General features: G+C 39.0%; 1 protein-coding gene across 6 annotated transcripts in view; it reads left to right on the top strand.

Moving 5' to 3' along the window:
• MBOAT2 (membrane bound O-acyltransferase domain containing 2) overlaps positions 1-23,235 on the top strand; it is a 147,355-nt gene that overhangs the window by 25,668 nt on the left and 98,452 nt on the right. For 4 of the 6 annotated variants that reach the window (XR_004178177.1, XR_004178176.1, XM_031654922.1 and 1 more), the window contains exon 2: positions 13,457-13,602. The exons of the other annotated variants lie outside the window; for them this stretch is intronic. Coding sequence is in view for 1 of the 4 variants with exons in the window: in XM_031654922.1 (XP_031510782.1) it covers positions 13,457-13,602 (146 nt within the window). In the remaining 3 variants the exon portion in view is untranslated. The remainder of the gene's footprint in view (positions 1-13,456; positions 13,603-23,235) is intronic. 6 annotated transcript variants of the gene reach the window in all.

Here is a 23,235-nt window from a genome sequence, read left to right as displayed (position 1 = left end):
GAGAGGTGGAAGGGGCCTTGGCCTTTTAGGGCAGAATAAGGAGTGGAGATTTTATTTTAATCATGGCAGTCTGTAGAGTGTTTTAGGTCTGGGGATTGGTGGCCTCATGTCTGTGGCTTCTGTGTAGGGACTGACTGGTAGAGGCAGGAGAGGAAATGGGGACCTTAAAGAGCTGTTGTCCAGACAAGAAGCCATCACAGTCGTGGAGACAGAGCCCGGCCCAGCTTTGTGATGTGCTTTGAAGACAGAGCTAAGAAACGTAAGCGTGGATTCCTTGTGGAAGGCAGGTGATGAGGAGTCAGGGGTTGATTGCTAGGTGTTGGTCGAAGTGTGATGGTGCAGTTACTGAGATGGGTCAACTTGGAGGAGAGGTTGGTGGTGAGGGGAATCAGCAGCTCCCTTTTGGCCACAATAAATTTTAGATACTTATTAGATATTCAAGTGAAGTGGTTTAATGGGCAGTCGAATAAATGTCTGAAGTTCAGCGGAGAGGTCAAAACTAAAATGACAGAGGATGGTGTCAGCAACATAGAGCTCACTTCAGAGCCATAGGACTGGACGAACTCCCCATTAGGGAGTGGGCTCTGCAGTTTACTTCCTTAAACTGAGAAAGTTGGACGTGATGGTCTTTAAGGTCCCTTTTTTTCCCCAAAAAAATTAGATATTCATCTAGTTCTAGGAGCCTTTGTAAGAAACTTGAAGTGATGAGAATTTTCTCTAAAATGCTCTAGCTTCTTTTAAGCCATGGAAAGGATGAATGGGGAAGAAATATAGACATTTCAGTATTCCGCATCTGTATTCATTCCACAATTGCTTGTCCACAAAGTGTGATATGTAACTTCAATGAAATACCCTTCTGAGAGGGAAAGTAATATCAGTCACATTGCAGGGTTTTCAGTTGAACCCAGTGGTGGTCAATGTGAACTTATTTTTGTTAGAAAAAATGTAAACAGCTTCATTGAGGTATAAGTGAAACCCAAGCTGTACATACTACAAGTGTAAAATTTGGTGTTTTGACATAGGTATCCACCCATAAGGCTGTCACCACAATAAAGATGATAGACCTATCTGACACCCAACAGTTTCCTTGTGCCCTTCAGTACTGTCTCCCTCCTGCCTCTCCCTGGCCTCCATCCCCAGGCAACCGCTGATAAGCTTTTTGTCACTGTAGATTAGTTTGGGTTTTCTAGAAATTCATATAAATAGAATTATGCAGTAGGCACTCTTCTCTTCTTCTGGCTTCTTTGACTCCACATAATTATTTTGAGATTCATCCATGCTGTTGTGTGTGTCAATAGTTCTTTCCTTTTTGTTGCTAAGTAAGTCATATCCTATTGCATGGCTATACCAGATTCACTTGTGCAGTCATTGTGAAGTTAGACTACTTTCTTTTTCCCTTCAGCAGGTCTTCTGATTTGCTGGTATTGTTTGTAACCACCTAAGAGGTTAAACGTGTAAATGTGCACACACACAGAGACACACTCCGAACTTGCTTTATGGAAGGGCTTCCTTGTTCTTGTGTTCATCCCCCTTCTTGCCATTCAGGGATGGGCTGCTTGGCTTTTCATTTGTCAGAGCAAGCTTGACAGTGTTTGGAGAGGAAGCAGGCCCATCCTTTCTGTGCATCTGTGTTCTGCGTGATGTTTTGGGATGTGTATGTTGTTGAGCCTTACTTATTTTTTATCTGGCTCGTATTTATTTCAGTAGGTCGCCTACTGAAGCTTCATAGTTTAACCCTTCCTTAGCCTTCATTGTTTAGCACTTGTGGATGCAGTTAATCTAGTACCTTTTGATTTCATAGGAAGTGTAAATAAATTCCTTCTCAGTTCATTGGAATTTTTTATAGTTGGTTAAGACAGAGATCAAAATGAGACAAGCACTCATTAGCCTGGTAGGTAGGTGCCTACCTTTAATCTCTGTGGTGCTTTGATTAAATCACTCGCTTTCTGCTTCTGTTTCAGTGCATTTGGAAAAACTCACTGCTTTTTGGTTTGTATGGATGATCTGAGAATATATTTAGGGATTTGTGAGTTAATCAACCTTTGGGAGTCTGGCTGTTTTTAACAACATCAGCTTTAGCGTGGAGTTTATGGATGTCTGGGCTGTAGATTGGCAGTTCTCTGTGCTGTTTTCTGGGGAGGAAGAGGAGAGGATGTTGTGTCTGATGTACAGGCTTGTCCTGGCAGAACAGGGCTTCTTGCTGGCTGAACCCAGTGTGTTTGGTGTAGGTGGGATTAGAATGGGCAGTAGCCATATAATTCAGGAGATAAGAAATAGCCTTAAGAGAGGCATGCCAAATAAATCTCTCTACTTTGTGTTCTCATGATGCTGTTTCTCTGCCTAACATAAGACTTAGTGGCCATCATTTTTTTTGTATTGTTCATTTAATTGTCTTCTTTTACTGGCCTGTAAGTTTTGTGAGTACAAGGAAAACCATGGTTGTGTTGTTCATCCATTGTACCTATACAAGAAGTGTTTACAGAATGTTGTTAGAATGTGTCCTTATGCTTCTTGTATTTATTTTACATTTGTGGTTATAAAGTTTCTAGTTGTAGCAATTAATGTTAAGAGTTTTAAGCCCTTTAGGAAAGATGGAAGATAAATATGAGCTGTTTTATTAGTCTGCTCTCCTTGATTTTAAGCAAACTCTCCAGGCATGATTCTGGCCCCCACCCCCTCACCCCCATTTTCCTTTCAGTGAATGAAAGGCACAGATGGAGCCAGGCCTTCTACTCAGGGATTGGTAGGAATGCATAGATGAATACAGTTTGTTCCCAAGCCATCAGAAGCTCACAATCAAAAAGGAAAGTCAGACTCATAGGCCAGTAAGTTACAGTTTAATATAAGCACATACAGAAATTACTTTAAAAGTATTTTGGGATCCCAAAAAGTATAAATAAAGGTTCTACTTTCTAGGTTCAAGAGGTGGGTAGAAGTGACCCCATTAAGTAAAACAGGAGATCCAGGAGGAAACGAGGCAGATTTGGTAAGATGGTGACATTGGTCAGGTACAAGTACAGTAAATAATTCAGTTTTGGGATGTTCTCAGTTTGAATTTTGTGCAGTGTTGTTCTTTTTAGGTAATCTGTAGATTTTTGTGTTGGTTTATAAAAAGCGGTTTCCCCAGTTGGTAGCTTTGAATTCGTCTTCGTTATTTGTGAGGAGGCTATACTTTTTGGATTAGATATTCCCCGTTACCTTACCAAAGTTGGCTCTAAGTAGTTGAGCCAACTGTCTGCTTACGTTATGCTTGGAAAAAGTGTTTTTTCTATGACAGTGACCTAGAAATGTTTGAAAATGCTTGCATCCTTTAGGGTGTGGTTGCCATTGCATAAAATGTACTGGGATGAAACTGGCAGATTCAGTATAGGGAGATGAAGTAATTACTATCTTAAATGCTGGTGCTCAGTTTCTTGTTGGGAAATTTGAAAACAAGCATGTATTTCTTAAAAAATCATCTATTTGGGAGTAGATAATAAATGCCCATGTTGCAAAATATCAAGGGAGATGGGTACGTAATGAAAAATAACTCTCCCTTTTACCCCATCCTCTGGATTCCCAGGTGCCTTTCCCCTTCCGTGTGTCTCATGTACATGGCAAAGTCCACAGGCGAAAACCAAGTATCTTTGTTGTATGCCTTTTTAAGAGTGAGGAAGACTTTCCCAATAATCCCTAGCCATATTTCTCATTGAACAAAATTGCAGCACAGTTACAGTCCCAGAATTAGTTGTTGGTGATGATTGGTTGAGACCAGTGACTGTTCATCCCGTGAGACTAGGGAAGAGTCTAGCTTTGCTTAAAACACATGGCTGCCTGGTCTGGTTACTGAACAAAATCTGGTTTCTCTTAGCAAGGGAAAAAGATTACTGCTATGGGGTATCTAAAAGATCATTACATCTTAGTGCTTTGTACTTGGTACAGGGCTGCCTCATTCTTTGTAATGGCTAGAGAACATTCATTCCATTCACTTCATGTACATGCTTTAGCAGTCTCTGTCTTTTCCAATTTTTCTATTATCACCATGCTGCAGTACATGTTTATAAATGTAAATACATCATCTTCCCTATTTCCAAATTGTTCCCTATTAACATTATATCAGTATATATTAAATACTTCCACCAACAGTGTTCAGTGTGCCTGTTTCCTTATACACTTGACAGTGCAGAGTACTGCTGAAGTCCATCTGATAGGTGAAAATGTTATTTTACTCTTATTTTAATTTCCGTTTCTCTTATTATAGGGTTTGGGCATCTTTTCTTATGAATGAATCATTTGTGAATCTTTTTCTGAGACCTGACTATGCCTGTGCTCTGCCTGCTTTTCTATTAGGTGGTTACTGTTTTTATTATTGATATGTAGGAGCTTTAGATAGATTAAAGAAATCAGCTCTTGGTGATATGACTTATGTTACGGCTTTTAAGTTTGTTGTTTGTCCTTTGACTTTGCTTATGGTGTTTTGCCATGAAGGAATTTTTTATATTTATGTGATGAAATTGTATCTAATTTTTTATTGCTTCCAAAGTTTGTGTTATACTCAAAATATTTCAGATATTACCTTTATCATATTCTGAATACCCAGTATGCGTTTGGATCTATCACTGGAATTCTGGTTATGTTTCACTGATCTGTCTGTTCATCTGTTCATCTGTTCATCATTCTAGGTTTTAAAAAATGTGTTCTAGTCTCTGAAAGGGAAGTCATAAATTTTCTGGCTATCTCACATGATTATATTTCTATATTAGTTTTAAAATCAAGTTTTCTTTTTTTAAAATCCTATTGACATTTTTATTGTATGGACTTAATGATTAACATAGAGAGAAAGTAACATCTTTATGATTCTGAGTCTTCTCATCCAAGAAAGTTTTGCGTTTCCATTTATTCGAGTGAAGGTCTTTGAGCAGGGTATCTCCTTTGGACAGTTATGTGAACCTCTGTTTCATTAGAGCCATTACGTATTTTTTGTGTCTATTTATTACAGTACATAGTGTTACTATTAATAATAAGGTTTAACAAAAAACTAAAAGTCAGTATCTGTGTAACCACCCTGGGCAAAAAGTAGAAATACTCAGCCCACAAAAGCCCCTTGTTGTCTGTCACTATTATAACCTGTTCTCTCCCTTCATAAGTAAACACTTTAGTGACTTCAGTGATAGTCATTTTCATGTTCTTCTTTACAGTTTTATCAATTATGTAGGCATTCCCAGACAATATGGTTTATTGCTTGCTGTTTGGAACTTTTTGTGAAATACATTTGTATATTGTATATATTCCTCTGAATTGACTTGAGATGTATGGTTTCTTCTAGAAGTTAGTTTCTTCATCTTCATTGTTTTGTGTAATTTCCCATTGTACAGATAAACCAGAATATATGTAGCCATTTTGCTGTTAAAGGTTTTATTTTTCCTTAGCATTTGGCTATTATGAACAACATTGTATTGAACATTCTTGTACATGCCTCTCCTAGTCCCCATGTTAGACACATGAGTATTGAGTGCTCTGTCATGGATAGGACTATTTTCAACCCTGTAAGAAAATACTGAATTTTTTTTCTAAAGCACTTGTTGATCATGTATGAGAAATCCCATTGCTCTACATTGTATTTGGTATTGTGAGACTAAACTTTTGGCAATCTGGTAGGTGTATAATGGTGTCTTATTTGGCTTTGTTTTATCTCATAAAGATGTAAAAAAAAATGGTTCTTTCCTTTGCCTTTGGGCCCTGTCATCTCTACTTAACTTTGAAGTTGGTTTGTCGCTGCGAGGTTGGTTGATGAGGACACTTACTTTCCAAACATAGCTGCACGTAAGTTTTGCCTGGGAAATTAAAAAAAAATTCAAGGTCCCATTTCAAACTGGGGAATAAAAAGTTATGGAGCTAGAATCCAAGAATCTGTTTCTAACTAGCTGTCAGATGATTACTACACAGCTAAACTTCCACAGATAAGATCCCAGCACAGGGTCCTTGAAACTGAAGGTTGTTCTGTCTGTCTGTACTGTGTCTTCCTAGTCCGGTGAGTGTTTGGCATTTAAAACACACCTCAATTTGGAATAGCCACATATAATTGCTCATAGCCACATGGGGCCAGTGACTGTTATATTGAACAATGCAGATCTATTCAGTAAACTGCTCAGCAATAAGTGTATAGTTTGATACACATTTTGAACTTTGATATACACTTTGATCTTTCCCATCAGGTTGTATACTTCACGCCTCCCCACGCCCCTTTCTATCAATGCAGGGTCTCACAAAGACTGGCTGTTCGCCTTGGGAGGGACTGGTTAAGAATATGTTACTGAAAATCCATTTATATTATTTTTAAAAATTAGAACATATTTTGTATTCCATCAGTAGAGATGTGGATGTAACAATTGATTTTTGGGGGCTGTTTTTATTGATTCGTTGAAGATTGTAATCACTTTGCACTATCTTAAAATTTAAGGTTTTTTTACTCCAAAATTATTATAGGTTAATTTTTGGCTTAGTGTAGAATGCTTAATTCTGATGTGGAGGTAATTAACAAGCTTTTGTTGGGCACATGTGACAGTTGATGGGCATGTGGCTAGTGGCTATCATATTGAACGGTGCAGATCTTTTCAGAAAATTGCTCAGTTACATGTAAGTGTATGGTTTGATATGCATTTTAAATACCCCAGAAACTCCTTTCTCGTGTTCTAGTAAGAGGGAGGAAATCTAAAGCACGTAAAGCTGGAGAAAATATACAATCTATTGTGGAGACAGAATGTAAATTTGTGAATAACATTTTTATATTTTTTACCCACATATTAATTAAAGTGTAAGCACCCTTAGTAAAAATTTAAAGATGATAAGATCAGGTTCAACTTTGGAACTAAAAGGAAAAAAGTGTAAGATGGAGGAGATCGCAGAGGTTGAGGTCCTACATCTGCCATACTTGCTGCTTCCTTTTAAAGTAGAGGTAACACTGGTCTCACATGAGCATTGAGGATAGCTTAGGTTTCCTGAAATGTAATAACATTTGTTATACAGAAATGGAAAATGTTAGCACTGGGAGCACTAAGGTATTTGGTTTAAGTAGGAAATAGGTATAGATAAATGTTTTAATGCCATAAGTGGGAAATTCAGAATTCCTGGTTTCTCTTAACTCAATGATATAACTACATTTGAACTGTTCTGTTTTTTTAAAAAACTAACCCAAAAAGTACATTGATGCGTGTCCATGTATTCATGTAATACAGTTGTATGTATACTGCAAAAATAAAAAGCTAAAGAGCTCGCAGACCATAATGGAAATCACTATTGGAAAAGACACCATAAAAAAAGATACAAGACTAAGCCATAGACTGACAGAGATGCTATTTGCAAAAGGTCAGTTTCAGATATATAAAGAATTCTTTTTAAATAAATCAATGAGAAAAAGACAAGCTGATAGAATAATGGGCAAAGGCTCTAAAGGGAAAACTAAATGTCCAATAGACATAAGAAAAATATTCATCCGGGCTAGTAATCGGGAGAGATACACATTTAAAAAATAGAGAAATAATGTTTTACATTTATTAGCTTGGCAAAAATTAGTAGTCTTGACAGTACCAACTGTTGTCAAGAATGTGGAGCAGTGGAACTCACATTGCTGATAAATACTTAATTAGGAGAGCAATTTAGCAATACTTAGTCAAGTGGATGTTGCTTGACTTGGAGGTTCTACTCTGGGTATTAACATAATGAAATACAATACACAAGGTGAGTAAATAAGGTAGAGCCATGTGTATCAACATAGATAAATGTCAGCAATGTAATACTAAGTGAAAAAAATTGCAGAAGCTTACATTCAGTTTTATACCATTTTTAGTTTAAAATATTCAAAGCATTACCATATGTAAAATACACAAGTAGCGAAAGTATAAAAATATGCACGAGAATGCTACAACAAACTTAAGGCTAGTAATCTTTGTGGGAGGGATGGAAGGAGTAGGGCCAGAGGAGGGGTTTGCACAGGAGGCTTCATTGTATGTGTAGTATTAGAAATACTGGAATATTTCAAGTCCCTGTCGTTCTCCAATACCTCCTTCCTAGAGGTGACAGCATCTAATGGTTTAGTGTCTAGTGTTTCTGGGCCTGTGCATATGGAAGTAGAATAGCATGGGCTCTGGGGTAAGGGTGCCTGGTTGTGCAAGGTGGCTATGATTATTACATGAACCCCTCCTTGTAAAGCACAGTGTGCTGCACTGCCTGGCACACATCTGGTATCTGGAGCACCTACAATTAGTGAAGTATGATATATAAATGGACTATATGGAGACTATGTTAATGTCTAGCACATAGTAGGCTCATAATAAGTACAGAATAAATGCATATTTAATAAATGAATGTATATACATAGTTTGGATTTTTCTTCTATAACTCGTACCTTTCACTTACTAGTATTTCTTGGTAATCTTCCATATCGAAATATACAGATTTATAAAATTATTTTCGCCACATTTTAAAATCTGATTTTAATTTTTAGTTTCAGGTTGGGCGTGGTGACTCATGCCTGTAATCCCAGCACTTTGGGAGGCCGAGGTGGGTGGATCCCCTGAGGTCAGGAGTTCAAGACCAGCCTGACCAACATGGAGAAACCCCGTCTTTACTAAAAATACAAAAATTAGCCAGGCGTGGTAGTGTATGCCTATAATCCCAGCTGCTTGGGAGGCTGAGGCAGGAGAATCGCTTGAACCCAGGAGGCGGAGGTTGCAGTGAGCTGAGATTGTGCCCCTGCACTCCAGCCTGGGCAACAAGAGCAAAACTCCGTCTCAAAAAAAAAAAAAAAAAAAAAAAAATTTGGTTTCTTTTTTGTGACTTGTTAGTTTCTTCCCTCCTCCCACCATTTTTTTTTTTTTTTTTTTTTTTTTTGAGAAAGCCTCTTGCTCTGTCGCCTTGACTGGAATGCAGTGGCGTGAGCACAGCTCACTACAACCTTGACTTCCAAGGCTCAAGCAATCCTTCCACCTCAGCCTCCCCAGTAGCTGGGACTACTGGTCTGCACCACCATGCCCAGCTAATTTTTGTATTTTTTTGTAGAGATGGGGTTTCGCCATGTTGCCCAGGCGCGAACTCCTGGATTCAAGTGATCCTCCTGCCTTGGCCTCCCAAAGTGTTGGGACTATAGGTATGAGCCACTTCGCTTGGCCCTGATTTTTGAACTGATGTTTATCTTTCTCTTACTGACTTTTAGGAGTTCTTTCTACCTTTTGAATACTAACTCTCTGTTACGTATCTCATGTGTGTATATAGGTTCTTTTTCCTTCCACGTTGTTACTTAGGATGTCTTTAGTATTTTTTTTGTTGTTTGTAGAAGTTTTTTATTTTTATGTAGTAAATCCATTCAATATATAAAATTTATATTAAATTATTGTTATATCACATAAGATTATAATCTCTTACATTCTTGTCTAGGATATACATACATACATATATATATATGTGTAGTGTTAGTTTTCATAGTTAGGTTATGCTGCAGTAATAAACTATCCCCAAATCTCACAGGCTCAAAACACCAAAGGTCCCTCTTGCTACTTGCCCACTCATGGACTGGCAGGGTAATTTGCTCCTCATCATTTCTGGAACATTGCAGATAGCACAACTCTGAAGATTCTTGTTCTGGCAGTTAAGTGTCCTGGCCAAGAAGCAACACACATCACTTCTGCTAACAATTCACCAACCAAAACTTGTCCCCACAAGGGAGTAGGAAATACATCCTCTGTCTACCCAGAAGGGGAGGAGAACCAGATATAGGTGACTGGTACTAAAGACTATTACAGTTGTGTATGGACCTTTATTCTGTTTGGGGTTTGTTTTTAAATGTGGTAGGCAGTATAATGTAGTGGTCAGGAATTCAAGTTCTAGATCTAGACTACCTGATGAGTAACAAGTTACACTAGTTAAACTGTTTCAGACTTGGTAAGTGGAGATAATAGTAGAGTTCTCCTCATAGGGTTATTGTGAAGATTAAATAGATTATAAATGTAAGGTGCTTAGAATGTTGTGTCAGCTTGGGTCCTCTGAGGAGCAGGTGCCAAAGAGCAATTAGAGAGCCAGTGATGAGCTGGGGAAGTTGTCTGTGAGACAATGCTCTGGGGAGCTGGCAGAGGGAGGGAGAGCTGCGGACTGCAGGACCGGCCCCTCTGGAGGAGAGGGGGAAGGAAGGAAGGCTGGGCAGGTGGAGGCACAGGCTGTCAGGAGTATGGCCTTGGCATGAGTCTGGGCAGGGAGCCTGGCTGTGGGGAAGTGAAGTTCTAAGGAGGTCCCAGCATGGCCTTGGCATGAGCCCGGTGATGGGTATCAAGTGTGCTGCAGATGATGCTGCCGGTCAGTTATGCCCCCTGAGGGTGGAGATCTGAGGGGCGTGTACTCATACCTGCCATATAAGCACACGATTAATATTAGCAACGTGGCTTATCAAACGGGAGTGTAACTTGGTTTTTCCAAAAGGAAAACCAGTTACCCCAGTTACATTAATTGGATAATCTAGCTTTTTTTTTTTTTTTTTCCTACTGACGGGAAATGGAAATGCTGCTTTTCTGTAGATGTGAGATGCTCCATTTGTGTAACAGTCTCCTGTGGATGGCCCTGTGCATATGTGCTCTGACAGTGTGTAGTGGATCTTCGTGTGTGCCTAAGCTCTTGTGCTTTTGTGCCACTTTATCTGGGGTAAAGTTGTAAATGTTGAATTTCTTGGTAAAGGATATTATGTTTTAAGTTTTGGTGGCCGTTGTCCAATTTTCTTTAAAAGAGCTGTCCCAAGGTACAGTCAGATTAACAGTATAGAGCACCAGCTTCCTCATGTCCCCAGCAGCACTGAGAGGTGGAAGATAGTGCCTCACTGATGGTTTATTTCACACTTTGTTACTTATAGTTGAGACAGAATATTTTTCAGATTTTATTGGACATTGATATTTGTAAATTGTTCTTTCCTTTTGCCCAGTTTTCTATTGAGTGGTTCATAGTTTCTCATGGATATCCAAGAGTTCTGGATATGTAGAGGTGGAGGGTCAATCTCATCACTTTCTTGTTTTAAAAATCTTCCATGGTTTTGTCATCACTATGGGCTCAAACACCTTGGCATGGCATTCAAAGCCCTCACTTCTGAACCACCCCACTTCCGACCTCATCTCCCGTGATCCCTGGCTATGCGGTGCGTTGGCGCTTTCCTGTCTGTGTGCTTCCTTCATGTTGTTTTCTTCCTTAAAATGCCATTTCCCTTTTTCTCCAACACAGTGCTTCTCACACCTTGAGGATCATAAGAACCTGTGTTTTCATTTTATTTTTTATATATATTTTTGGGCCTATCCCCCCAAGGATTTTGATTCAGTGTCCAGAGTGAGGCCTGATCTCATTTTCTTTATCTGAATGATGACAATGTTGAAAAGAGATTTCAAAAATTCTGTACAATCCTATATGTGTGTTGTCCTTGACATACTCTTTCTTGGCAAGAATCATACTTTGTCTTGTAATGTATGAATAGATTGATATGGAACAGGGGAGGGGAAGCTGCCCCCTCCGATGGTTGTGGAGATGAGCGGGATTGGGAAGCACTGCCCAACCCAGCTCGCTCCTCACATGCTTTGTGGCACGCACCCCTTCAGGCTCGCTCTTTTGTGGTGTCTTGAAGGATGTTCTATGTAACCATTAAGAAGACTCTGATGTTGGGTTGACGTTCCTTCTGTATATGTTTATGTTTTCCATTAGGTTCTAAAGTCATCCTAAGCTAGGACTGGGACTCGTGCATTTTTAGATTTCCCATGTTTGCGCATAGTAGATGCTTGGTAAATGTTTGCTATAATTAAATTAGGAGCTATCTGAAAAAGAAAGAAATAAGAGATATTTGAAACAAAGTTTTAAACTGTAAGAAACCATATAGATGTGAGTAGTTAATATGAAGAATACTGATTTTTCCATTTTATTCACTTTTTGCTTAATTAAAAAAATGCTGTTAGAATCCTTTAGAAGGCAAGAAGTGTTAGAACTTTTGGAAAGACATTTTGCTTTTATTGAGTCTGTTTTAAAGAACAATTGTTTCTTAGACAATGTACAACAATGTTCTACTGTTTTTCTCCTTGAAATGTGAGAAAGAGAACATACTTGTCTGTGTCTTTAGGCAGAGATATCTCTATGGGTCTGTGGAGATAGCTACATGTAGATAGTGTGATTTGTTCACAATTTAGGTGCCTGAAACACTGATTGTTTTGTTATGTATTTTTTTGCAAGTTCCTAACGTCAATGGATTTTTTCTTTTATTTATAGACTTTAAGGCCTATTATTCCTAAGATTCTATGAGAATGTGTTTCGTAAGAGAGAAATGGAGATTTTTGGCCAGGTGTGATGGTTCATGCCTATAATCCCAGCCCTTTGGGAGGCAGAGGCAGGCAGATTGTTTGAGCCCAGGAGTTCAAGACCATCTTGAGCAACATAGTGAAACTTTGTCTTTACAAAAAAATGCACAAATTAGCTTGGCATGGTGGTGTGTGCCTGTAGTCCCAGCTACTTGGAAGGCTGAGATGGGAGAATTGCCCAAGCCTGGGAGGTAGAGGCTGCAGTGAGCTATGATTTCACCACTGCAGTGCAGCCTTGGCCACAGAGCAAGACCCTGTCTTAAAAAAAAAAGGAAAAGGAAATGGAGATTTTTCTCCTGTCTGTCTTTACTTACCATGAGACATTCTTATTTTCTGTCTTTTTGTTTGGGGAGAAAAGAGCAGCAGCAGTCTTACCAGAGTGTATTTCACTTCTATAAGTCAAGAACAGTTTAGTTCCTAGTGAACTATGAGGAAATTTAAAAATTGAGGTTGGTGGACTTGAGCTTTTCGAAGGCTGCTTTGTCCCGTATCTAATTCATTCCTTCCCCTTGGGAGCCAATCCTTGAGATGCCTCAGAGCTTAGCTGCAGGTTCCCACTGTCCACAGTGGTGATGTTTAGGCCACAGTAGACTCCCCTTTACTCCCGTTGCCACAGACTGTCTTGCATCCCACCAGATCCTCCAGCCCCTGGTGCCCTTATAGTCTCAGGGTGCTTGGGGACTTTGACCCCTCCCGGAGCTTTTGCGAAGAAATTTAGTGCTCCTCTTTTTCACCAGTTACAGGGTTCCTTCAGTCATTAAAACAAGTTTCTCTTCCCCTTAACCCATAGGTGCCCTGGGCTTTTTGTTTCTGTGTCTGCAAACCAGTGTCAACCAGATTTTTCCAGGTGTCCTTCTACACCTGTCCCCACGTGGCCACACCTGTTCCCTGCCAGGTCTAGCAGAGACAGTATTGGTGGGCATTGGCCCATCACTTGGAACTTGAGGCTCATCCTTGGGATTTCCCTTAATTTTTGTTTTTGTTTGTAAATTTGGAAGGTCTTAATTTTTGTGTAACCTTTGTGTTTTTGTCCTGAGAATTTCAATGTAACATGACATGAAAAATTCAGGTCTGTGTTGCTAATACAAAATTTTAATTTTTCTTTACAGGTCAACTTTGTAGTGTGCCAACTCTTTGCCTTGCTAGCAGCCATTTGGTTTCGAACTTATCTACATTCAAGCAAAACTAGCTCTTTTATAAGACATGTAGTTGCTACCCTTTTGGGCCTTTATCTTGCACTTTTTTGCTTTGGATGGTAAGTAACTATTTTGATCCTTTTAAAATGAAGACTATTTGGATATATTTGAGAATTGAGTATGTGGAAAGATACAGTATGTAGGGTGTTGTTCTTACATTTACTTAAAAAGTTTTTTTTCCAGGCCAACTTTTAAATTTTTATTTTTAAAACAAAAAACAACGAATGGGAAATGGGCTCTCTCTCTCTCTCTTTAGCTTAGTCTTAGAGGAAAATTTACTATTTATAATTTATGAAAAGACAGATGAAAAGTATATAAAAGCATTTTATCCTGTCATGAGTAGTTCTTTACACCTATTTTGCAAATCTTTTATACTGACAGAAAAGCCATTTAAAATGTGTTTTTGTTTGTTTGGCTGTTTTTTCTCTGGGCAAGTAGCTTTTAAGAGCCTGATAAAGCCTATTGATAGAACTTTATTGCTGTTTTTTAGATTCTGCCATTAGCAAAAAGAGGCTTTTTGTTTGTTCATTTGTCTGTTCTTCATGGGGAAGAATTATTTATGATGGAAAGCTTTTATTTCTGACTTTTCAGATGGATGTTGGTATTTTCTTTCATTAGGTCTCTTTCTCAGTCCTCAGGGGTACCCTGAGAGCTTTAAATACAGAAATACTGTACTTCCTGTTTGTTACAGGAAGTAACAAACAAATGTTAGCTGTGCATGCAGAAGAAATCAGAAGGGCACACTGTCTTGGCAAAACAGCAGAAACTCTCAGTGGCAGTCTCTTTGTGGTCTCTTCCTGAGCTTGCTTTCTTATGTGAGCACTTGTGCTGCATGCTCATCTGCTGTAGTGTTCGCCATTCACAGTGAAGGACTTCTAGACTTGCTCTTCTGCAGATTGTTGTTTGATATCAGAATTCCCTGAGAAGATGAAAATGCACTCACTCGGTCTGTGCCTTAGTAGTTTCTGTTGTGGGTTGTAGAATCTGGGACTTTAATGACGCTTTTGTGTTTGTTATAGAATGTTGTTTTTTGATGGTTATGAGGACTGGAATACACTGATATTTCTTAATCTAATTTTTGCCTCTGGCAATTGCAAGTGTTTCCTAGAAACTCATGAAAAATTAATTAGGGATAATTTATTCAGTCTCTACCATATTATCTCTGATAGGCACTGCCTTGGTAGACAGTGTTTAGTATTGAGATTTAAATATGACCTCTTAAATAAGACCCAAGTCTGGTCTTTTTTGCTTCATTGATATCACATTTATATCATCACAGTTTTTTAAGGTTTCTCAGGTGATACAATTTAAACTTTTCATAAATCATGCCATGGAGTAGTATATATTTTTCAAACTTTTGATTATGGAGCTTTTCAAACATAAAGGTACAAAGAACAATATAGTGAGCCCTCATATGCCCATCACTCAGCTTCAACAGTTATTAAAATTCTACCATTCTTGTTTTATCTTTTTCAACTTATTTTTGTAGAGTATTTTAAAGCATATCCCAGTCTACGCATTTCAGCCACAAATAACTTTGATATTCAGTATATATTTGGGTAGCATATTTCCATAATGCATTGGGAAAGGCTTATAGTTCATATTGGCCAACTCCAGGGGACACCATTCACTCTGTGGTCTATGGAGACAGAGTAGAAGATAAAAATATAAATAGTATCTCCTACAGTTGTGTAACATGGAGGTACTGCCAAAGATGAGGAGGCATCTCTTTACTTAAAAATCTTTTACTAAAGAAGTGTTCTCTTGCTGTGAAGCCTTCTTGGATGCCTTGTAACACAATGTCACAAGTAACCCGACGTTGTTAATGTCAGGTAGTCTGAAGTACTTCAAATTATATGTGATAACCAGGATTTCTTCTTTTTTCAATTTTTTAAGACAGGGTCTCACTTTGTTGCCCATGCTGGAGTGCAGTGACGTGATCACAGCTCACTGCAGCCTCAATCTCCTGGGCTCAGGTGATTGATCCTCCCACCTCAGCCTCCTAGGCAGCTGGGATTATAGGCGTGTGCCACCACACCTGGCTAATTTTTTGTAGAGGTGGAGTTTCGCCATGTTGTCTAAACTGGTCTTGAACTCCCAGACTCAAGCAGTCTGCCCACCTTGACTTCCCAAAGTGTTGGGATTATAGGCGTGAGCCACTGTGCCCAGCCAGGATTTTTATTTTTATTTTTCAAACGAGTTCTCTATTTTTTTCTTAAAGGAGAAAGCTTTCTGTATTCTTTCTTTGGAAAGACGGATTGTTTATGCCTCTGTACCATGTGTAAGATCACTCTTTGTTAATTGGAATTAACTAATAGGGATATATTATTTTGATTTGCATTTCAGTATTTTCTTTTGTAGGCTCAAAAACAATTGTATCTGCTATTGATTTTGACAACTTGTCTTTTGGAAAACATGTTAGTACTCTGTAAGTATACAGGCATGCCTCAGAGATATTGCAGATTTGATTCCAGACCACAACAATATAGTGAATATCATAATAAAGCAAGTCACATAAACTTTTTTGGTTTCCCAGTGCATTTAAAAGTTATATTTACCCTATATTCTAGTCTATTAAGTATGCAATATAATTATGTCTAAAAAAATGTACATACCTTAATTGAAAAATTTTTTATTAGTAAATAATACTAAGGATCATCTGGACCTTCAGTGGGTTGTAATCTCTTTGTTGGTAGAAGATCTTGTTTGATGTTGATGGCTGCTCGCTTATCAGTGTTGTCTGCTGAAGGTTTGGGTTGCTGTGGCAAATTCTAAAAAGGCAACAATGAACTTTACCATAGTGATCGACTCTTCTTTTCACAAAAGATTTCTCTGTAGCATATGATGCTGTTTGATAGCCTTTTACCCACAGTAGAACTTTCAAAATTGGAGGCAAACCCTGCTGCTGCTTTGTCAGCTAAGTTTCTGTAATATTCTAAATTCTGAATTAAAAGTAGAGTCCAAGATGGCTGATTAGGGACTTTCAGTGTGCCTCAGCCACTTGGAAATAGCATGGTAGTACATAAAGATCAACTCTCTGAGCTTTAATTCAAGAAGGAAAACAGAAATTCACCAGAATTGTGAAGGACACCTCAGATCCTGAAGGGAATGCTGGCAAACAGCCCCTGTGATAGCATCCAGTTGATAAAAGTGAGTGAAGCCCCAGTAAGTGAGAGAGGCAGGGAGCCCTTCTCTGTTGCTCACTTTTCCACTGAGGATCTGAGCAACCCACTCTGAGGGAGAGCACTTTGTTTCTCCCAAGCCCTGGAGCCAACTTGGGGAGAGGATTTGAGACACTGTGAGAAACAGACATCATGAAAAGCTGCAGACATTCTCCCAGACCTGAGGTGGAAAACAGGACACAATTTTTAATCCAGGCACGTATGAAGCCAGCCATTCCTTGGTGACTCAGCAGCATGGCCGTGCAGGCATTTCAGTCTTGGGCCAGAGATTAGAGCACCTGCTCTGGAGTGGGGTAGGGGCTTCCACAGCTAGAACTGTGGAAAGCGCCTCAGCTGTAGGGCAAGAATTGTGCTTTCCTCCATTGCAAGACTGGGTCAGGAGGAGAGCTGCTAAGTTGCAGTTTCTCCTGGGCAGCAAGACTTGCAGCCAAGGCCAGCTTGGTGACCTGAAACTGATCCATGTGTGCCATTGTTGGGTGCCCCACTCTGTTCTACTGATACTGTGGTATGACAGGCCCTCTCTACTCCACCTGCAGGCAGAAATCCAGACATTTGAGAGCACCTATTTGCCTGGACCAGCAGACTGAGCCACCCCATCCCTCCTGGACATAGATCGTGGTGCAGTGAGGCTCTCTCTGCTCCACACCCAGGCAAATCTACAGGCATTTAGACCTTCTGCTTCTCTGGTTCAGCAGCCTGAGCCGCCCCACTCTTCCTGGACGTAGATTGTGGTTCAAAGGGACCCTCTGTGTTCCATGCCCAGGCAGGTTTCCAAGCATATGGAATGGCAACTCTTCTAGATTAGAAGTTTAAGCCATCTCCCATTCCTGTGTAGAGAACATGGAGCCCAGATGGTTTCCCAGCTGCATGCCTAGGCACAATCCTGCGTTCTTGGTGGCTGCCCTCTGGATTCTCCCTTGGCACTAGTGTCTGTGCTTGCCACTGCGGGATCTGTAGGCCAGCCTGCTCTGTTTGGCCCTGCTGTTTGTGGCCCCTGTCCCCCTGGGGCTGAGTAGGGAGCTCAGACCACTGTATAGTCCACAAACCAGCTTATTGCCTGAGGCAGTAGAGAGCTTCTGCCAATAAATAAGGATCAAGTATATACTCAGCTGTGTTGGCTGCAGCCAGCTTTCACTTATAAGCACCATCTGTGGGCTTGTAGGTTGAACTTCACATTAAGGAGGGAGAAATCTCATTAAGGAGGGAGAAAAAGGAAAAAGGAAAGAAAAAATAACATGACAGGGAAAGAAAGAAAAAGAAAAAAACTTACCTGCATGAAAATAATTACAGAAATTAGAAGTGCCAGCATCTCTAGATGAGAAAGAACCAGTGCAAGAATTTTGGCGTTATGTAGTGACACCACCAAATGATTGCACTAGATCTCCAGCAATGGACCCTAACCAAAATAGAAACTCAGAAATGACAGATAAAGAATCAAATCATGGATTGCAAGGAAGCTCAGTGAGATCCAAGACAAAGTTGAAAGTCAACAAAAAGAAACTTCTAAGGCAATCCAGGAAATGAAGGAAGAGATAAACATCTGTAAAAGAAATCAGTCAGAACTTTTGGAATTGAAAAACTCACTCAAGGAATTTCAAAATACAGTTGAAAGCTCTATCAATAGACTGGACCAAGCAGAGAAAAGAATTTCAGAGCTTGAAGACCAGTCTTTGGAACTAACCCAATCAGACAAAAATAGAAAAGAATTTTAATAAATGAACAAAATCTTCAAGAAATATGGGATTATGTGAAGCAACCAAATGTACAAATTATTAGCATTCCTGAGAGAGAAGGAGAAAAAGTAAACAACCTGGAAAATGTATTTGAGGAAATAATTCAAGAAAACTTCCCTAATCTTGCTAGAAGTAGCCATCCATATATAAGAAATCCAGAAAACATCTGCAAGATAGTATATAAAATGAGTAACACCAAGGCGTATAGTCACCAGACTGTCCAAGGTCAGTGCTAAGGAAAAAAATCTTAAAAGTAGCTTGAGAAAAAGGGCAAGCCATATACAAAGGGAACCCCATCAGGGCTAACCTTACAAGCCAGGACAGATTGGAGAGCTATTTTCAGCATTCTTAAAGACATTCCAACTAAGAATTTCTCAACCCACCAAACTAAACTTCTTAAGTGAAGGAGAACTAGACTTTCTTCTAGACAAGCAAGCACTAAGGGAATTTGTTACTATCAGACCAGCCTTAGCTCCTTAAGGGAGTTCTAACACAGAAACAAAAGAACAATACCTGCTACCACAATAACAACATAAATATGTAGCCCACAGACCCTGTAAAGCAGCCACACAATAGAAACTACAAAGCAACCAGCTAACAATGTCATGATAGAATGAAAACCTCACATATCAATATTAACTTTGAATATAAATGACCTACATGCTCCACTTAAAAGGCACAGAGTGGCAGGTGGAATAAAAACAAAAGACCCATTCTTGTGCAGTCTTCAAGAGACCCATCTCACACATAATGACACCCATAGGCTCAAAGTAAAGGGTTGGAGAAAGATCTACCATGCAAATGGGGGGTGGAAAAAAAATGCAGAGGTTGCTTGCTATTCTTATATATGATAAAACAGACTTTAAACCAGCAGCAGTTAAAAAAAAAAAAGGGTATTACATAATGAATCCTACATGCATAAAATCATAAAATTACGTACAATTCTACCTGAATAAAATTACATAAAATTCTACCTCTCAAGGGTTCAACTCAAGAAGAAGACTTAACTATCCTAAGTATGTACATGCGCAGCATTGGAGCACTTAGATTGATAAGACAGGTACTTTTAGACCTATGAAAAGACTTAGCCACACAATAATAGTGGGGAACTTTAACTCCCACTGACAGCATTAGACAGATCAATGAGGCAGAAAACTAATAAATTAACTCTGGACTTATAGTCATCACTTGACTAAGCGGACCTAATAAACATTACAGAATGCTCCACCCATCAGCCACAGGATATACGTTCTTCTTATCTGCACATGGAATGTACTTCAAGATCGACCACATGCTCAGGCATAAAACAAGTCTCAATACCTTCAGAAAAACTGAAACCATACCGTCTATGCTCTTGGACCACAGTTGAGTAAAAATGGAAATCAATACCAAGAAGATCTCTCAAAACCACACAGTTACATGGAAATTAAACAATTTGCTCCTGAATTGCTTTTGAATAAACAATGAAATCAAGGCAGAAGCTTAAAAATTCTTTGAAATAAATGAAAACAGAGACACAATATACCAAAAGCTCTGGGATGCAGCAAAAGCGTGTTAAGAGGAAAGTACACAGTAATGAACATCACTTCAAAAAGTTAGATCTCAAAATAATGATCTAACATCACACCTAGAGGAACTAGAAAAACGAGAACAAACTAACCCCAAAGCTAGCAGAAGAAAAGAAGTCACTAAAATCAGAGCTGAACTGAATGAAATTGAGACCCAAAAATCCAACCAAAGACCCAACAAAACCAAAAGTTTGTTCTTTAAAAGGATAAACAGGGCCAATAGATTGCAAGCTAGATTAACAAAGAGAGGAAATCCAAATAAGCACAATCAGAAATGACAAAGGTGACATTACAGCTGATCCCACAGAAATACAAAAAGATCCTCAGAGACTATTATAAACATCTCTGTGCACACAAACTAGAAAATCTAGGGGAAATGGATAAATTCCTGGAAATACACAGTCTTGTAAGATTGAATCAGGAAGAAATTGAAACACTGAACAGACTAATATTGAGTTCTAAAATTGAACCTGTAATGAAAAACCTACCAACCACAAAAAAAGCCCTTGACCAGATAGATTCACAGCTGATTTCTATTAGATGTATAAAGAAGAGCTGGTGGCCGGGCATGGTGGCTCACACTTGTTATCCCTGTACTTTGGGAGGCCAAGGCGGGTGTATTACCTGAGCTCAGGAGTTTGAGAACAGCCTGGCCAACATGGGAAAACCCCATCTCTATTAAAAATACAAAAATTAGCCAGGCGTGGTGGCACACGTCTGTAATCCCAGCTACTTGGGAGGCTGAGGCAGGAGAATTGCTTGAGCTCGGGAGACAGAGGTTGCAGTGAGCCAAGATCATGCCACTGCACTCCAGCCTGGGCAACAGAGTGAGACTCAGTCTCAAAAAAAAAACTGGAATCATTTTATTGAGAACAGGAATGAGAGAAGGATATCCCCTCTCACCACTCCTGTTCAACATAGTTCTGGAAGTGCTAGCCACAGCAGTTAGACAAGAGAAAGAAATAGAAGGCATCCAAATAGGAAAAGAAGAAATCAAACTCTTGGTCTTTGCTGATGATATGATTCTATACTTAGAAAACCCTAAGGACTCCTCCTTAGGAAGAGTTAGAACTGATAAATAAGGCTGTTAGAACTGATAAATGATTGTAGCAAGATTTCAGGCTACAAGATTGATGTACAGAAATCAGCAGCTTTTCTATATACCAATAATGTTCAAGCTGAGAGCCAAATCAAGAATGTAATCTCATTTACAATAGCCACACAGACAAAAAAAAAAAATACCTAGGAATACATCTAACTAGGGAGGTGAAAGATCTTTACAAGGAAAGCTTCAAAACACCACCAAAATAAATCATAGATGACACAACAAATGGAAAAACCTCTCAGCTTATGGATTGGAAGAGTCAATGCCACTAAAATGGCCATACTGCCCAAAGCAATTCCTATCAAACTACCAACGTCATTTTTCACAGAATTGGAAAAAACTATGCTAAAATTCATATGGAACCAAAAAAGAGCCCAAATAGCCAAAGCAGTCTTAAGCAAAATGAACAAAGTTGGAGGCATCACACTACATGACTTAAAACTGTACTATAAGGATACAGTAACCAAAACAGCATGATAGTGGTACAAAACAGATATAAACCAATGGAACAGAATAGAGGACTGCCAAATAAAGCCACACACCTACAGCCATCTAATCGTCAACAAAATTGACAAAAATAAAGAGTGGGGAAAGGACTCCCTAGTCAATAAATGGTGCTGGTATAATTGGCTAGTCATATGCAGAAGAATGAAACTAGACCCCTACCTTTCACCATGTACAAAAATTAACTCGAGATGGATTAAAGATTTAAATGTAAGACCTCAAACTATAGGAATCCTGGAAAAAAAAGTGAAGAACATCATTTTATCTGGGCATTGACCTTGGGAAAGGATTTATGATTAAAGTCCTCAAAAGCAATTGCAAGAAAAACAAAAATTGACAAGTGGAACCTAATTAGAACCAAAAAGCTTCTGCACAGCAAAAGAAACTATCAACAGAGTAAACAGACCACCTACAGAATGGGAGAAAATATTTGCTAACTATAGATTTGACAAAGGTTTAATATCCAGAATCTATAAGGAATTTAAACAGTTGAACAGGCAAAAAGCAAATAATCCCATTAAAAATGGGCAAAAGGCACGAAAAGACACTTTTCAAAAGAAGACATACAAGTGTTCAACAAACATGAAAAAATTACTCCGCATTATTAATCATCAGAGAAATGCAAATCAAAACCACGACAAGATACCATCTCATACCAGTCAGAATAGTTATTATTAAAAAGTCAAAACACAATGGATATTGGCAAGGCTGTGGAGAAAAGGGAATGCTTCATACAACGTTGGGAAAGTAAGTTAGTTCGGCCACTGTGGAAAGCAGTTTGCAGATTTCTTAAAGAACTTAAAACAACTACAGTTTGACCCAGCAATTCCATTACTGGGTATATACCCCAAGGAAAACGAATTATTCTGCCAAAAAGACACATGCTTTTCCCTGTTAATCACAGCACTATTCACAATAGCAAAGACATGGAATCAACCTAGATGCTCATCAGTGCTGGACTGGACAAAGAAAATGTCGTACATATATACCATGGAATACCACACAGCTATAAAAAAGAATGAAATCATGCCCTTTGTGGCAACATGGATGGAGTTGGAGGCCATTATCCTATGCAAATTAACATAGGAACATAAAACCAAATATTGCATGGTCTCACTTATAAGTGGGAGCTAAACATTGGGTACTCATGGACATAGAGATGGCAACAATAGTCACTAGGGACTACTAGAGATGGGAGATAAGGAGGGGAGCAATAGTTGAAAAACTGACTGTTGGGTGCTATGCTTAGTACCTGGGTGATGGGATCATTCATAACCTAAAACCTCATCATTATGGAATATACCCAGGTACTGCACATGTATCCCCTGAATCTAAAATAGAAGTTGGAAAGAAAATGTTTTTGTTGTTATTCCAACAATGTTCACGGTATCTTTACCAGGAGTAGACTCCATCTGAAGAAATCACTTTCTTTGCTCATGAAATTTTGTCATGAGATTGCAGTAATCAGTCACATCTTTAGGCTTAACTTCTAGTTTTCCTGCTATTTTCCACCACATCTGCAGTTACTTACTCCACTGAAGTCTCGAACCCCTCAATGACATCCATGAGAGTTGGAATCAACCTCTTCCAAACTGTTGCT

Source organism: Papio anubis, chromosome 14 (genome assembly GCF_008728515.1).
Source record: "Papio anubis isolate 15944 chromosome 14, Panubis1.0, whole genome shotgun sequence".
NCBI classification, from domain to species: domain Eukaryota; kingdom Metazoa; phylum Chordata; class Mammalia; order Primates; family Cercopithecidae; genus Papio; species Papio anubis.
The sequence above is the reverse complement of the archived record's forward strand: the minus strand, read 5'-3'. Positions and strand labels throughout refer to the sequence as shown.